The sequence below is a fragment of the Sapajus apella genome, unplaced genomic scaffold (genome assembly GCF_009761245.1).
Source record: "Sapajus apella isolate SASKATOON/1434 unplaced genomic scaffold, GSC_monkey_1.0 scaffold34, whole genome shotgun sequence".
Taxonomy (NCBI): domain Eukaryota; kingdom Metazoa; phylum Chordata; class Mammalia; order Primates; family Cebidae; genus Sapajus; species Sapajus apella.
The window spans coordinates 14,256,297-14,273,988 of record NW_022436974.1 but is presented as its reverse complement, the minus strand read 5'-3'; the positions used below and the strand labels follow the sequence as shown (position 1 = coordinate 14,273,988).

Genomic DNA, 17,692 nt, shown 5'->3' with positions numbered 1-17,692 from the left:
ACAGGTTGTTGTTAATTGTTTCCTTGCTATAATAAGCATGGGAAGCTTGAAAGGAAAAAATCTTGTGTGTATCATCGAAGAGTCTATATTCTGCAGTAATTTGAGTTGAAAAGCACTTCTGCAGTTCATGTGATTCAGAATTAAGTGCATACACTCACTGTGCTTTAAGAATTCTTTTAACCTAATTAGAAAAAAACCCCTAAAAGGCTGGGTGCCATGGCTCACACCCTTAATCCTAGAAATCTGAGAGGCCAAGGTGGGTGGATCACTTGAATTCAGGAGTTCAAGACCAGCCTGGCCAACATGGTGAAACCCTGTCTCTACTAAAAATACAAAAAGAATTTAGATGGGCATGGTGGCGCATGCCTGTGATTCCAGCTACTCAGGAGGTTGAGGCAGGGAGGCAGAGGTTGCAGTGAGCCGAGATTACACCACTGTACTCCAGTCTGGGTGAGAGAGCAAGATTCCGTCTCAATAAATAGATAAATAAATAAATAAACAAACCCCAAAACATTAGCTCAGGACCTTTTCTGACTGAAGAAATGATAATGGGAACTGAATATGAACAGAGGAATCTGCAGCTGGATAGGAATGGTCTGAACCAAACCAGATATGAGCAATACCATGCCTAATTTAGGAAGGATTTTCTCAAATGAATTTTAGAATGACCATATGCCCAAGGAACTGGTAGATGGCTTGAGGATGGGCAACAGGACACACTATTTGGGAGAACTAAGTGTTACTCTATTATACTAATATATGAGTAACATACTCATGTGCTGTATTTAAAATAACAGTAAAAAGATTATATGTCCTTCTACTTATTGTTGATGGGTGCTTTTTCTTGAATTATGTATTGGGATTAGATTGGCTATTAGTTTACACTTAAAAAAAAAAGTGGAACTCAGCTAGAGGGCTGCTGTTGGCCTTTTGTCCACAAAACATTGTAGTTTACTGAAGTAGTAAGTGAGTGATATCTTATTGGCCACCTTAGTGAGCAATAATCTTCATTCTAGTGATCTTTCTTAGCCTTTATCAGATGACAAAAATCCGAATTGCCATATTGGTATGTGCTGTTTGTTATGTGGCCTTGCTGTGACATTCCTAATCTAGACACTCTTAATTATTTATTTTTTTAATGTCTTAGAAGGAAAAGGATAATATCACCTTAAGCCTTGTTCTTATTCTTACTTGAGGTTAATGGGAATACCACCCTTTGGATGAAAATAATGAACTTAACTACAAATTGTCCATTCATAACAAGTAGGCTTCACATAGGTGACCTGTCTACTTTGCCCTACTGAAAACATAATATTTTTTCAGCTGTAACTTTGCCCTGAGTTCATATAGCACCTTTCTTCTCCTCCTTCTCCATATGCTGAATGATATGTGAGGTTTTTTTTTTTTTTTCTGAATTGAAAAAGTAACATGTTTGGTAGCATTAGGATAAAGAATGGTCTCTTATAAGTTTATATAAACATATTGAAAACCTTACTCATGCAATTTATCCTCTCATCTTACTAGATATGTAAACAGGTGAGGTTTTAGTTTTTGTTCGTAATATTTAGATTATTTATTTTGGAAATTAAAATATTATGCTTCTTACATCTGCTGTTCTTCACTAGAATAAATAAGGATTATGGAATCTTCTTGTCACCTTTTCGTAAATCTGGTTCATTATAAAGATAATGAGCTTCTTAACAGAGACATATTTTAACTTACTGTTTCATCTGCGATACACGAAAATAGTAGGTGTTTCATAATTAAGTGAATGAAATTTGTAAATGCTGTAAATCTTTAATGGGATTTAAAAAAGTACTTGAGAGAAATCCATGACAGCTCATGGGCTTTGGAATCTTGCCTGGTTTCAAAGGCTGGCTTCATCAACTATCTGTGTCTCTCTAAATCTCATCTCTGAAGTAGGGGTAATGATTTCTACATTGCAGGGCAGTTTTGAGCATTACATAAAACAGTATGTTAAAGACTTCATATTACATGTAGCATATGGCAATCATTCAATAACATCTGCAATTTATGATGTTACACTCTAATTTTAATTATTATTATACTGAATTCTGAGATTCTCCTTACTCCCTTTTTAAAAAGGACAGACACATCTTGTAAAAAAAATATCAGAGGCATTATGGGGATCACTCCTACCTTGGAAGCACGGTAGTCACTAAAGGAACATTAATAAGAATAAAGTACTTTTTAGGGGCAGAGGGGTATAATTGAAAGCTTCAGTTTGAAGTCAGACAGTCCTGGCTTTGAGTCTTGGTTAAGCTGCTTAAACATTCTGTGATTTTAGGCGAGTAGCTTAAATTTTGAGTCCAATTGCCTCATCTTTAAAATAGAAATGGTAAAAATTTCTCCAGTGCCTGGTACCATTAAGAAATAGTTTATTATTATTTTAGTTTTCCTCTTTTCTTTTCTTCCATGTTCATTGGTCACTTTGTAAAAAAACTTACCTTGACTAACTGTCCGTCTTCAGTAACTATCCATCTTTAAACTCTCCCATGCCTCGTTTTTGTTCCTTGCTCTTCCTGTTCACATTCATTGTTTTCTTTCTTATTCTGAATTGCCTTTTTAATGATAATGACTTAAAATGAGCAATTAATTGACCATAAAATAGAGGAATGAGTGTGGGAAAGAAAAGAAGCAGCTGAATATCTTGGTAAATTTTAAATATGAGCCATTAGCTAATCTGTACTTCCAGTAAATTGCGTTTCCTTTACATGGTAAATAGAGACGTGAATAAGATGTTGTGGGTGTTTGATGATGATGTCTAATTGGCTTTTATAGTCCCAGCTCTGAGAGTATACTTGAATTAGTATTCTGTTTAATGAATGATTTCATGTCTTGATTGTCATTTGACCATTGAGTTTTCTTTTATATTTTAAATAAAGACTGGGTTTTTCCATATGTGAATCTCTATCTGTAATCTTTCAAGTAGCAAGTTGTTTTAAACTGTTTATTTTTAAAAATCTGTCAGAAGAATTAGAATTTTGTTGTAATAAGGACTGTAACTTCCAGGATATATTTAATATTACTTACTGAGTATTGAAAACTTTAAATTGTCTTGTTTTTACAGAAGATAAGATGCAACTACAACTAATCTACTTACCACAAAAGTATCATATAGGCTGTATTTCACCCAGCCATTCTCTAACATTTCTGCTTCTACAAATGGAATATTTCAAGGTTAACGTTTTACCAAACTCTGTTTAGTGGCCTTGAAGGTATACATCAAGAATGGTGGGACAGGCGTGGTGGTGGTTCATACCTGTAATCACAGCACTTTGGGAGTCTGAGGCAGGTGGATCACCTGAGGTTAGGAGTTCGATACCAGCCTGCCTGGCCAACATGGTGAAACCCTGTCTTTACTAAAAATACAAAAATTAGCTGGGTGTGATGGCGCATGCCTGTAGTCCCAGCTATTAGGGAGGCTGAGGCACGAGAATCAGTTGAACCCAGGAGATGGAGGTTGCGGTGAGCTATTGCAGTCCAGCCTGGGCAGTAGAGTTAGACTCCATCTCAAAAAAAAAAAAAAAAAAAGAATAATAGTGAACAGTGCAAGGAAGAGACTAGACCTAAGTTTCTGGCATATTTACTGTGATTTCCCACACTAAATTAAGTGAAAGTAATTTTATTTTCTAGGTGTATACATAAATTCTGAGACTTGGCTTATTCTATATTATTATGATATTGTATATTAGTCACAATGTGCATTGAAATGTTTATTGTACACTGAAAAAAATTGACTCATGGTATGATAGAACTTTGAAGTTCTGAAGTATCCTAAAGATTAATGTAACTTCTTTTTATGGATGAAAAAATAAGGCTTAATGAATAACTGTGATTTCATCAAGTTTACGGTTTTAACCTGGAGACCTAAGATTTCTTTCTTACTTCTAGTCTGGCAATTTCTGGCTCTAAATTCTCTTTAAGATTTTTTTGCTTTCTCTGTATTTGTTTTATCAAGGAATAGAAACTTAAAAAAAAACAGTAGGTAAAGCTGCTAATCCAAAACAAATGAACTAATTAAAAAATGGACTGTATATTATAGGAGACTTTAATAAAACAATGATTTAAAAATTTTATTATATAGCAGCACATAGCTATTTAACTTTAAGATAGAGCTGCTTAAAATTACACATAAGACAAATCAATATTATGATAATGATAGGTTGCATATATTTTGACTTTGAACACGCATTGTAAATTATAATACTTGTCCAGTACAAGCCGTATTCTCAAAAGACCATTCAATAGTCTGTTTTCAGAAAAGTTGAAGATGCTTACAGAGACTAAAGTTTAGTCTTTTAAAAAAGTGTATGAGTGGGAGTACTATTTAGTTTCTTGAAAGACTGTTTCTCTAAATAGAACAAACATTATAAAATATCTTATTATCGATAATGTATCTAAGCATGTAGTTATATAAAGACTCTGCCTTCTGGGACTTTGTGTTCTAATTAAGTTCTTGTAGAGACCTAAAGTATACAAACTTTATTTGGTTAAACAAATTTAACCAAAACCGTTGCTTAAATATATTGAATAATTAAGATGACAATATAATCAGATGTTTTGGTGAGTATCACCTATAGGATGAAGTATAAATATTTCTGTTCAATTGTATTGTACTGAAATGATCTGTTAATACGTCTGCATTTCCACCAAACTGTGTTCCTCAGGGCAACAAGAATCAAGTATTATTAGGTAGTTATTTTCTTCTAGTGGGTTGGGACTATAGCAGATATTGAATAAATAAATGAAAGACGGTGAGAACTTGTTGTTCCTTGTCTTTTCTGTTTTATTCAAACTTATGAAGGCTCCTGAATCTGGAGCTTACCTTTCTACATCTGTCTTCTTTCAAGTTGCTGAGTTATAAAATATTAGAAACACATGACACCAGATTAAGTTTTGTTGAATGGATAGGTAGATACATGGCTAAAATATGAATGAAATAAAGATGGAACAAGAGGAAATTTATTGCTCTTCTTGAGAAGAGCAATGAGTTTCAGTATTTATTTGAGTCATGGAAAGAAGAGGATCTTACTGAACATGGAGGGGGAGATGAGCTTGGTGAATAGTGAAGGCTAGATTCATTACTGTGATCAGCGGCAAACTAATAATAATAATAATTAAATACACTAAAGAAAAGCAGAAGAGTTCTGTGGTAGGAAATAGTTAAATGTACCATCTGTTCAGGTCTCTAGTAGAATTCAAAATGACTCCAGGATATATGTTTTAACCAGTTTCAGGCTTAAATAGTAAAAACAGCTTTCTTTACCAGGCTGTGTTTACATTTGGCCATATTCACATTGTTGATATTTCTGATTATTTTAAGGACTTTGTATATTGTGATTTTGTTCCTTTGCTACTGCTTGCGAGGCGTAGTTTTCATGTAATTCTACATGACATAGTGATGACGGCAATAGTAGAGTTTTTCTTGAAAGTTTTGTAAGTCCTGTAACAGGAAGCAATATTGTAAATCTGTCATTTCCTACAAAATCTTTCCAGAGAGAAAACACTATTTTCCAGCTGAATGAACTTTATTTGCACATTATTTGTTATACTTTCTGTACCTTCATGTTATATTGGCTTAATACATTTTAAAGTTTCTTTTATGTGATTGCTTTTATTTAACCACTCATATTTTTGGTGATAATAATGAAATTAATTCCATCTTTTCATATAAATATATTTAGTTTCAAAAAACAAAGTGGTTTCTAAAAGGCCATTAACCCAACCTAAAATAAGCAAAGCATATGAAAAAGTAGTTCAACCAGCCAACCAAAAAACAAACAAAAGGATTATGAGCCAGGGTGGCTCAGCTTCACTAATAGAAGGGATGTAACTATAATATGAGATAGTGTTTCTTTCCCCCATCAGACTGGCAAGGATAAAACAGTTTGATAAAACACAGATTTGTGGGCATAGGAAAATAACTAGTGTAAGGAAATAGCTACTTTCATATGCTATTGTGGGGAGTATTTATTGATATGGCCTTCTTTGGAGGGCAATTTGGCAATATTTGTCAAAATTTAAAATGTACTTGTCAAAGGACTTGTACTTGTCCTTTGACTTGAATTTGACCCCAGGAATATGTTTACACAGTATACTTTGGTATTTAGAAATGCTTATTGCATCCGCTTTAAGTGTTCCTAGGAGACTTTAAATAAACTTTAGCATATCCGTCTATGTATATGCTTTGTGTATATAAAGTAGAAAAGCGTATGTCTTTAAAACAATGTCTTTATTTGATATGTATCTATGTACAAAGGGTATGTGCATATTCATACAAAGTTCTACAAAAGCCTGAAGACCTTAGAAGGGAACTTTCTTTTCTTCATATATTTATTATTCTGTTTGAGTTTTTGTTTTTATCATGTACATGTATTCCTTTTTTTGTATCAGTGTAACAGCCTTTTGAGGTGTAGTTTATATGCTATAAATTTACCAGTTTAATTTATCAATTTCATAGATTTTTCATGTATTTACTGAGTTGTATGTGCATCCAACTCTATAATTTTAGAACCTTTTCATTGCCTCAAAAGAATTCTTGTACCTATTAGCAGTCTTTTCCCATGATTTCTTAGTAGTTCCTCTCCATCACCCCTTCCTCCTCCAACTCTGGGCCACCACTGTTTTACTTTCTGTAGATGGACTTGCCTGTTCTGGAATTTTATATTAACAATATCATACATAATTGGACTTTGTGATTGGCCTCTTTCACTTAGCATAATGTTTTTGAGGTTCATCTATGTTTTAATATGACACATATTATTTTTTGAATTTAAAAATATTTTTAAAAATCAAAGTGAAAACAGCAATTCCAGAATTATTTATCCTGCTGAAGTATATTACCCAATGTCTGTGAAATGGTAATGAATTACAGAGAAATTTTTTCAAGTTAAAATTCATTATGTATTGAGCATCCGTGATGTGCTAGTCACACTATTAGGCTTTATGTATGCTATATATAAATCCTTATAGCCTATGTAATAGGTAGCAGTATATTATTTCTACAGATTAACAAATTAAATGATATGATCATTAATTTTTTGTGTCAATTTACATATGAAAGTGTAGAGTATATATGTGTGCAGATGTATAGTTTGCAGCTAAAGTTAAAATATGTAAGCTGCTAAAACATTGCTATAATACTGAAAATGTCATTTACTGTCTAGAGATGTACAATAGAACTTTTTGCAGTAATGGGAGTGATCTATATCTGCTCTGTCTATTATGGTATCCATTATCACATATGGCTTTTGATTACTTGAGATATGGCTAAGGTGAGTGAGAAAAATTTTAATATTATTTAATTTTAATTAATTTAAATTTAAATAAGCACACTCTAATTCAGTCATGATTTGATATCAATGATAGATTTACTTTTCTGATTGGACGTTGGAAACAACTGGATCAAAAACGTGAACAAAATATATGAAAAAATGGTATGCAAGATCCTGGATAGTAAGCATTGAAGGACAGGGTTCCCTGAGATATAGGAAACAAATGTGCTCTGCAGTTACCCAAGCTTCCTGTCTAGAGGGAATTTCCAGGAATGGATCAAAGAGGAATCACTCAGACAAAACCTAGAGGACTGAGTTGAGGATATAAAGCTGAAAGTGTAGGCGGACCATACTGGATAGAGTTCACAGAACAAAAAACTCCAAAGGAAGGTACTCAGCTGATTACTGAGAGGGGCTTGCACGTGAGAAAACTGCTCCATGCCAAAGAAAGAACAACCTGAAGAATTAGACGTTTTTAATTGGGTATTTAGCACTCAAACAGGAATAGGAATATTGTCTGTTTCTATTAGCCAGACTGGAAAATCTCCAAGATTCATGTGGCATTATGTAAAGTATGTGTAAGGTTTTACCTTAGTAATGGGGAATAATTAGCCCCGGATTTCACTTCTTATTAAAATATCTTAAAAGCAAGTCCTTAAAAGATCAAACTGTTTCCAAGTAACTTAACTGTGTCCCGCAACAAAGCTCAAGAAACTTTATGGGATTACAAACATAGGCAACACCCGTTAAGGTAAAATGTAGAATGGCTGACAGCCGGTAAAAAATTACCACTATGGAATAAGAAACAGGAAATTTGACCCATGAGGAGATAAATCAGCAAATGAATGCCAAACAAGAACTTGTAAATATGTTAAATTAGCAGGCAAAGACATTAAAAAAGAGTTATCATAACTGCATTTTATAGTTTCAAGAAGTTAAAGATATGGAAATGGGAGAAAAGGAAAAATGAAACTTCTAGAGATGAAAATTAAAATTTGTGAGATGAAAATTACAATTTGTGAGATGAAAAGCTTACTGGATGATACTAATGGCAGATTATATACTACAGAATAAAATATTAGTGAACCTGAAGACATAAGAATGGAAGCCATCTAAAATAAAAAACTGATAGAAAAGAGACTTTTTTTTGAGACAGAATCTCACTCCATCAATCAGACTGGAGTACAGTGGCGCAGTCTCAGCTCACTGCAACCTCCGTCTCCTGGGTTCAGGCAATTCTCATGTCTCAGTCTTGCAAGTAGCTGGAATTACAGATGTGCTCCACCATACCTGACTAATTTTTGTATTTTTAGTAGAAACGAGGTTTCACCATGTTGGACAGGCTGGTTATGAACTCCTGACTTTAAGTGATCTAACCAAACCTTGGCCTCCTAAAGTGCTGGGATTACAGGAATGAGCCACTGCACCTGGCCAAGATTTTTTTTAATCACCAAGTAAAGATAACATCTGTGAGCTGTGGGTGACCTACTCATGTAATTTGAGCTCTTGAAGGAGAGAAGGGAGAAGAAAAAATATTTGAGAAATAATGACTGAAAATGACTGAAATTTGATAGAAACTGTAAACTTACAGATCCAAGTAGCCTAATAAATCCTACTATAAGAAATATGTCGAAGACTACTCAAGGTACATCATAATCAAATTGTGAAAAGACAATGGAGTGACATTTGTAAACTACTGAAACAAAATGATCCATCAACCTAGAATTCTATACCTAGCAAAAGTATCTTTTAAAACAAAATGAAAACACTTTTTGCAGACCTACCTTTTTAAGTCAAAGTAATTAAAATATAATAATGAGTTTAGATATATGTAAACTCATATTTTAATTACTTTGACTTATATACATATAAGATATATATACATACACACATGCAATATGGATGACAACAGCCCAAAGGTCAAGAGGGGAGAAATGGAAATGTATTACTGGAATATTTTTACTCTATATGTTAAGTTGTATAATGTTATTTGAATATAGACAACAATTTAAAGATGTATATTATAAACCCTAAAACAAACACTAAAATAAGCCAACAAAGGGAAGAAATGGAACCACTGAAAAATAGTTGTTGGGCACAGTGGTTCACACCTGTAATGCCAGCACTTTCGGAGGCTGAGGTGGGTGGATCACCTGAAGTCAGTAGTTTGAGACCAGCCTAGCTGACATGGTGAAACCCCATCTCTATTAAAAATTCAAAAATTAGCTGGACGTGGTGGCATGTGCCTGTAATCCCAGCTACTGGGGAGGTTGGGGCAAGACAATTACTTTAACCTGGGAGGCGAGGTGCAATGAGCCGAGATCATACCACTGTACTTCAGCCTGGGTGACAGAGTGAGACTCCATCTCAAAAAAAATGAAAAAGCAAACAAACAAATACCTTAGTTAATCTAAAAGGGGCAGAAAGAAGGGGAAAAAAACAGTAAGAGAGAAGTAGAGAAATAAATAGCAAGATGATAGATTTAAATATAAGCATACCAATAATCACATTAAATGTAAATAGTCTATCTCAAGAGACAAAAATTTTCGGATAGGATAAAAAAGCAAGAAACTATTATATGCTGCCTACAAGTAATGCACTTCAAATATAAAGACCCCAATCAGTTAAAATTATAAGAGAGCTAACATGCCAAAGAAAGCTGGAGTTACCGTCAAACAAATAATGGGAGAATGCTGTAAGCAGCTTTTTGGGTGTGATGAATATGTTTATTATTTTGCTTATGATGATTATTTTACAGGTATATAGCTATGTCAAAACTTATAAAATTGTACACTTTAAATATGTGCAATTTATATTAATTATACCTCAATAAAGCTATTAAATCATTTAGATAGCCACAAGTGTCCAGTAACTACAGTACTGCACTGCAGTATTCTGTAAGGTCCTTGAGGGTCAGAACTGTATTTAAATAACCTCTCTATCTAGCAGAGTAACCACCTGGCCAATATTTGCTTAATGAAAGAATGCAAGATACAGCTAGCTCATTGTGTATGGGCATATCACTTACCTTCTCAGGATCTGAGTTTCCTGATATGAAAAAATATGATGGTTTATTTCAAAGTTTCTGTTAGCTTTAAAATTCTGTAATTTCAAACACAGAGGAAATATTCTTCATTCTTTAGCTGTGGATTTAGATTTATTTGCAAAAATACTTTGTGAAAGTCACAGTGATAAACTAGCACAGTTTTAAAAATTTGAAAAAAAACTTAGCTAAAAAAATGCTATTTTTAGCATCTTTAAAATAATAAAAACATATTTTGCATTAAGTTCCCATCTTTCTTGATAAAATCCAAAATCCTTCCAGTGGCTCCATTCATATGATCCCCTGGCTTTTCTCTTACAGTGTCTCTGCTAACAAATCTCTTCTTCTTTGACCACTTTGTATAACAATCCCGTCTCCTTTTTTTCTCTTTCCTTATTCTGCTTTATTTATCTCTAAAACTCCTACTACTGTCTAACATACATCTTTTTAAAAATATCTCCTCTCACCTGGCTAGAAGATAAGTTCCATGAGGGCAAGGACTTTGTCCATTTTGTGTATTGTAAGTTTTAGAACAGTGCCTGGCACATAGTAGGAATTCAATAAATATTTGTTTAATGACTCAGTCAATTGCACTGTGATATCCTTTTGATTTATTCTTCTAATTTTTGGTGATATTAGAGATTTCAAAAGGGCTGCCTGATTAAAAATAATTTCTTTCCAGATTTATGTCTCCAGGTTAGGTTTTTACATATAGATCACTTATGTGAATAACAAAACAAGATAAAAACAATCTGCTGAATGCCTCTACTTTTATAAGCATCATCTCACTAATTCTTCCAAATAATTCAAAGTATGATAGTATTATTCTCAGTTTATAGATAAGGGATCTATGGTTTAGGGAAATTATATAAAGTATCTAGAGTTTCACAGAACTAGGATTCAAGCCTAGATCTGTCTTACTCTAAAGCTTTAATTCTTGAACATTGTACTTTTTCTCAGTTTCAAGTGTATTAATTGTAAAGATAATTATCATTTTAATGTGAACACATTTAGGTTAGTATATTAGGATAGAACATAGCAACATTTCGAGGAAAGGGAGACTTTTAATATTTAGAGAGGATGAAGAATGTGGGAAAGATTTGTGGGATACTTCTGGAGAAGTTTCTAGTGTGATTTGTAAGGGGGGCACTGATGGGTGCAGGAAAAGCCTGAAGTTTTGAACCTCTGAGAAGGATGGCATTGTCCAATGGTGATTGAATGATAGAGAAGTTTAAGAAAATTGAATATCAGGACTGGGTTTTATTAGGCAAATTATAACCAGTAAATAAACTCACTTAGACTTTAATTTATAATTACTTAGAAATAATTAAATTGTTTTATATGCTTTAAGTTATGTTTCTAAAAACAGTGAAATGGTGAAATGAACCTTATGCCTCATGGATAGGATGTTTTAACTCAATGAAGAGAGATGGATAGTGAGAGGAAGGAAGGAAGGAATGAAGCAAAGAGGGAGGGGAGAAGAGTCTGTGTGGTTAGCACAGAAAGAGATTTTATAGATATAATACATAATGTTACATAAATCTATATAGTATTTTCTTCATATTAATCGATTCCAATCCTCTTTTGGTTGGTATGTTAATATATTTCTAAGTCATTCAGGCTATCTTTATAATGCTTATCTTAGGCTAAGACAGCAGACTCTTCAAGCTTGATTTGTAACGGCAAAACTACCGTGCTTTCCTCAGGTGGACTAGAAATTATTTGTGTTAGAAATAGCAAGACATTTTTTTGTGCTGCTTTCATTTCTGTTTTTGTGGTCAGCCTTTCACAATCGAAGGAAAGTTCAATTCTTATTTGTCTGTGATGTGAGGCCATTGACGATTCTTATGCTTAATTTGTACTTTTTTTTTTTTTTATCATAGGAATGCATTTTACAACTTTAAGTTTTGTGATTTAAAATAACCTTTCCAATCTGTTTTTTTTTTTTTTTTTTCCTTCGGTGTAACTAAGACGTTAGTCACGACTGGAGTTCTGGGTTCCTTCCATATATCATCTTAGTATGTTGTGCTTGCTATGATGTTTTTGAGATCTTCATTTCAGATTTATTACGTGTTCTTATGTCTGCTTCTAGGGGAATTACTTTTATAGCTAGTCTGTATTCCACAAAGGAGTATTGTATTTTTATGAGCTTCTCTTATTGATTAGAACCGGTAGACAACTGGACTGCATTTTACATTAGAAAATCATCTTCATATCATAGTTAATAAGCTTTCTGATTTATCCACTGACCTGATTATACAAAAGCTGTTGTCCTTGTTTTTGTGTTAAACTTGCTTCTTTAGGCATTGGAACAGAAAGTTAATGTAACAGAAAGTTAAAAATTAGCTGTTCCCTTTTTTTTTTTGAACGCTGTTACCCTTCTCTCCAGTCTATATAACTTGAGTGTGTTTATATATATATGTATAATATATATAATTATGTACATGATGATAGTTACATATAAGTATTGCAACTTACTATTGTCCTAATATGGGTTATATAAGGGGTGTCCAATCTTTTGCCTTTTCTGGGCCACATTGGAAGATGAAAAATTGTCTTGAGCCATACTTAAAATACACTAACACTAATGATAGTTGATGAGCTAAAAAAAATTGCAAAAAAATCGTAATGTTTAAAGAAAGTTTACAAATTTGTGTTGGGCCACATTCAAAGCTGTCTTGGGGCTCATGTGGCCTATGGGCCTCAGGTCGAACAAGCTTGGATTATATGAAAGGTAGAGAATATGAAATGTGTGTGACTGATTTGTATATCCTTTTATTGTTTCAGGCACAAGATTTAATAGTATTTTGCTTTTATGAATCTCTCAAATGGTGATGTCAGTATTTCTTTGCAAGTAATGTATTTTCTCCTCATTACAGGTCCTTTTGTTTTGCATCACAGCTGCCATGTACATGTTCTTTTTCAGGTACGTTCTGTTATACCTATTTACTTTAATACCTCAAACAGTATCCCTTTGTAATTTCATCAACCATGAAACTAAAGTATTTCCCAAATAATTATCCCCTACAAGTAGCATACCTTTTTCCCCTCTAAAGTGGTCAGAGATAAATCATTGCTCCTTCTTGAGTAGTGAAAAGAGAAAGAGAGGAAAGATTTACTTCCCTCCCCCCACTATTCTACTTATAAGTTCATCCTGGAAAGCTGAATATGTCAATTAAAAGGACTCAAATCCTGAGAAGTGAATTTTTTATCTTTCGTGGATCTGATTTTAGGTATTTTTCACTCCCCTTGTAAAACAGTCAACATTTTACATTTAGGTAAGAAAAAGTGACAGTAGGGCTCTATCTTAGCCTTCTGCAAAGATAATCTAGCACACTAATAATAGTCTGTAAAATATTGTTTGTTATAATGTCTAAGTTGTACTTTTCATTGACACTTGTCTCAGGTTTGTGGTGCCTACAGGGAGGAGTGTTAGGATGGCCCAAGATTTAAATGCCAGTATGTAGGATGTCTGTCATCTTCATATAATCCCAGCAGTGTGCCATATGATATTTGATCAGGGAGAGTCCCCTCCTTTATAATCTTTATTTCTTTATTGTTAGTGATACCAATTAATTTTCATTTGTTTTACTCTTATTGCCCTCATTTGAATAGATCTTTCTTGATATTTATGAATCTAGCAAAATTCAATCATGGCAGACGGGAACAGGCTTTTAAAATTAAAATTTGCACTTAATTAACAAAGACAGCTGTGGATTTTTAATAGGCTATATTGGTAGATATATTTCTTTTTTAAGAATAAAACAATCCAACCATACTAGAATTTTTAAAAATTTATTTTTAATTTTTGTGGAGACAGAAGTTGTATATGAGATGTTTGATAGAGGGATACGATGCATAATAATCAAATCATAGAGAGGAGGCTATCTGTCTCCTCAAGCTTTTATCCTATGTGTTACAAACAATCCAATTTACACTCTTAATTATTTAAAAATGTATAATTTATTATTGACTATAGTCACCCTGTTGTGCTATCAGATAGCAGGTCTCATTCTTTTTCTATACCCATTAATCACTCCCACCTCCCCCAACTCCCCACTACTCTTACCACCCTCTGCTAACCATCATTCTACTCTCTATGTCCAAGAGTTAAATGTTTTGATTTTTAGATCCCACAAAGTCAGAACATGTGACATTTTCCTTTCTGTGCCTGGCTTAAATCACTTAACGTAATGATCTCCAGTTCCATCTGTGTTGCAAATGAAAGGATCTCATTCTTTTTTGTGCCTGAATAATACTCCATTGTGCATATATACCACATTTTCTTTATTTATTCATCTGTCAGTGGATACTTAGTCTCCTTCCAAATTTTGCTATTGTGACCAGTGCTGCAACAAACATGGAAGTGCAGATAGCTCGTCAATATATTGATTTCCTTTCGAGTATATACCCAGCAGTGGGATTGCTGAATCACATGGTGGAGATCATAAATCACTATTTTTCCAGAATTTTTAAACCACTAATTTCCTGCTAGTATGTCCTAATAAATAATTTATAAAGCACAATTATATAATTTCAAATTATTTCGAGTTTTAAAAATGTCATAATGCAAATATCTAATGATGATGTTACTGTTATTATTCTTGTAAAGAGACAACCAGGCTTTTAGAAGGGGAAACATAGATGAAGAATCAAGATAGGGAGGACTTGAACTGCAGAGGATTTTGTATCAGTCATTAGGATGCATAGTATTTTGTGTCAGTCATTAGGGACTTAAGAATTATTTGAGCTATCTGGTTGTCTTTGTGAAATTGTTTGATCTATTTATTACTTTTACTCTATCTTCATATACACTACACTTTTCCTGTGGTCTCATTCCTGTATTTTAATAATTTAGTGGTGGGTTGTCGGAGTTATGAACAATGACTCATTGATTTTCAAAAACTTCTTAATTGCCTTCAATATTGCAAAAAGTTCACATAGTTTGTCTTTATATATTTATGTTCTGTCTAGTCTGAGGATATAGCATACCCAGTGGGGAAAATGCAGTCATAAAAAGCTTAAATATTAGAAAAATAACTTGTTGATGCACAAGAAGAAAGTCCAATCTCAAGTAAATTTTCTTTTTTTGTGAAAATTTCTAACATAACAGATATTTAAAATCCTTCCCATTGTGTCACTTAACGACATATGTGATTAATGTGTTGCATTTCTGAGTCATCAGAAGTTTTTGAGGCTTAAAAATTAAATACACTGATAAATGCCCAATATATAGCATGGTTCTAGGAAATTATGTTTTGAAAACTTCTGCCATCAACCCAGTATTTTTGGTGGAGAAAGAAAATCAACCCTATAAATATGTGTTTTGGTGCAGAGCTACGGAACCTTTTCCTAGTTCAGTCACAAGCCTAGGTTAAAAACAACAGTTTAAAATACTTTCCACAAGGCTCAATACAAGGTGTAAGTGCCAAAATAAACACTTAGAATTTTCTGAGGAAAGGGGTTGTTTTTCTCCCAAAAGAAGTACTATCACCAAATTCAGTGTTCTTGGCAGAAGTTAGTTGGAATAGCTCAACAACAGAGGTTTGGTAAATGGCAAAATCAAACAATTTATAAAGTATTACAACCAAACAAGACAATATTAGATTTGTCTGCATGCTAGCTTGTGTTGGGAATGAACAAACACTATTGCACTTAACACTTGGCAGGTCCAATTGCATTTGCATATTTTATTTAAAAATTAAAATTTTTATAAATACATATATTTGAGGACATATTTATTTCATTTATTAACAATTATTTTAAATCTAATTGCATGAAGTTGGATAGTCAAATGATATTGTCTCCAGGACTCCATTTATGGTAACTTCCTTTGAGAAGAGGATAGGGAAGAAGTTTATACTTGAAATAAGTCAACTTGTGTTTTTATCCTAATCTGTAAATGGGCAAAAGGGAAATGGGGAAATGAGGCCCACTTTCAATAAAAAGTAAATGTGCCAATTTTTTTTCAAACAGAGAACTTGAAAAATAGTTTCATAAATATTTTCTAAAGATGTCACAAGATGTGATGGCCATACTATGAATTTACTTAAAAGCAACACGTTTTTGATATTAAAAGCTATGGTTAACATAATGTGTAAAGAAATAACTTACTTTTACATAGCTCTTAATAGTTGTTTAATAGTCATTTTACATATATTATCTCATATGTTATGACCAGATTTTCACATTATACACCATGAGTGAGGCTTATGTTCAAATGGAATCATCCACTTACTTCTGGTATATAACGTGAAATGCTTCAAAGGCTTGGGCTGCGAAAAGGTAATGTGTAAGGGGAGAGCTCTAGTTCTGTTCTGGCCAGCTGGTCTGCCAGCCATGTAGCAAGCCATCAAGGTGTCTCTTGATACCCTTACATGCTGTGAATTCTGTTAGGAACTGGATTATGAGAGAAGGTGAACATATTTTGAGGATGTTTTGAAAGAGCTTTTTGTATAATCTCAATGGGCATTCTTCATAATAGTTTTACGTTCTTTGTTCAATCACCTTATTACTATTATGTATGCTATTGTCATTGCTGTACCTTAGGGCATTGCTTTTTTCTATCACTTTTGGCCAAGCAGAAGTCATGTTAAAAACTTTTTAGAAAATTTTGTCTCATGCACCTCTTGAAATCATTTCTTTCCTTCCAAATCTGTATTTATGAACAAAGCAGTCTGCATTCATCATAATTTTTCATTCAGGATTGATTGGGGTCTTCCTAACAGTCATGTGGAAAAAGATATCAGTTTCTTTTGATTACTAACTCTTCTGTTTTAATTAAGAAGCAAAAGAAAGAATCAACAACAAACATCAAAACTATTGCACTTAATCCTACTCATACACACAAAAGAAAAATGCAACATTTTAAAACATTAATTCATTGATTTTATATTCACCACTAGGTATCTGTCTATGAAGAATATTTGAGAGAAAGGAAGTGTTTAGCATAATGTTCTTATGGATTAATTTAAAATGGTATTGTAAAGTCTACTATAACAGCTTTGATCCCAACCTAGTAAGTACCAGCTAGAAATTCTTTCCACATGCCTTTGCAAAGGCAACAAGAAGTCCAGGTTTGTTTTAACATATAGATTGAATGGTTCCAACTTGTCATAGCAGTTAATCTATAGACTATATGGGACTGATTCACAGTAGAAACATCTTAAGTAATCTGATATCAACATTGTGCAGCATGGCATTTTTAGTTAGAAACCAGTGCAAGTCAGTTTATTGTTATACTTTAAACTTAATTTAGAAACATTATTTCCTTTTGCCACTTGAGAATTATAATCAATTATCTGTGAAGGCACAAGTAATAAATGATTTTATTAGTCTTAAGGTGTGGATT

The 17,692-nt window shown here is 33.2% G+C and overlaps 1 protein-coding gene across 5 annotated transcripts in view; it reads left to right on the top strand.

The window, feature by feature from the left end:
* Positions 1-17,692, top strand: part of TMEM135 (transmembrane protein 135) — a 341,452-nt gene that overhangs the window by 246,702 nt on the left and 77,058 nt on the right. For all 5 annotated transcript variants that reach the window (XR_004274291.1, XM_032295830.1, XM_032295829.1 and 2 more), the window contains one exon: positions 13,221-13,267. Coding sequence is in view for 4 of the 5 variants with exons in the window: in XM_032295830.1 (XP_032151721.1) it covers positions 13,221-13,267 (47 nt within the window). In the remaining variant the exon portion in view is untranslated. The remainder of the gene's footprint in view (positions 1-13,220; positions 13,268-17,692) is intronic.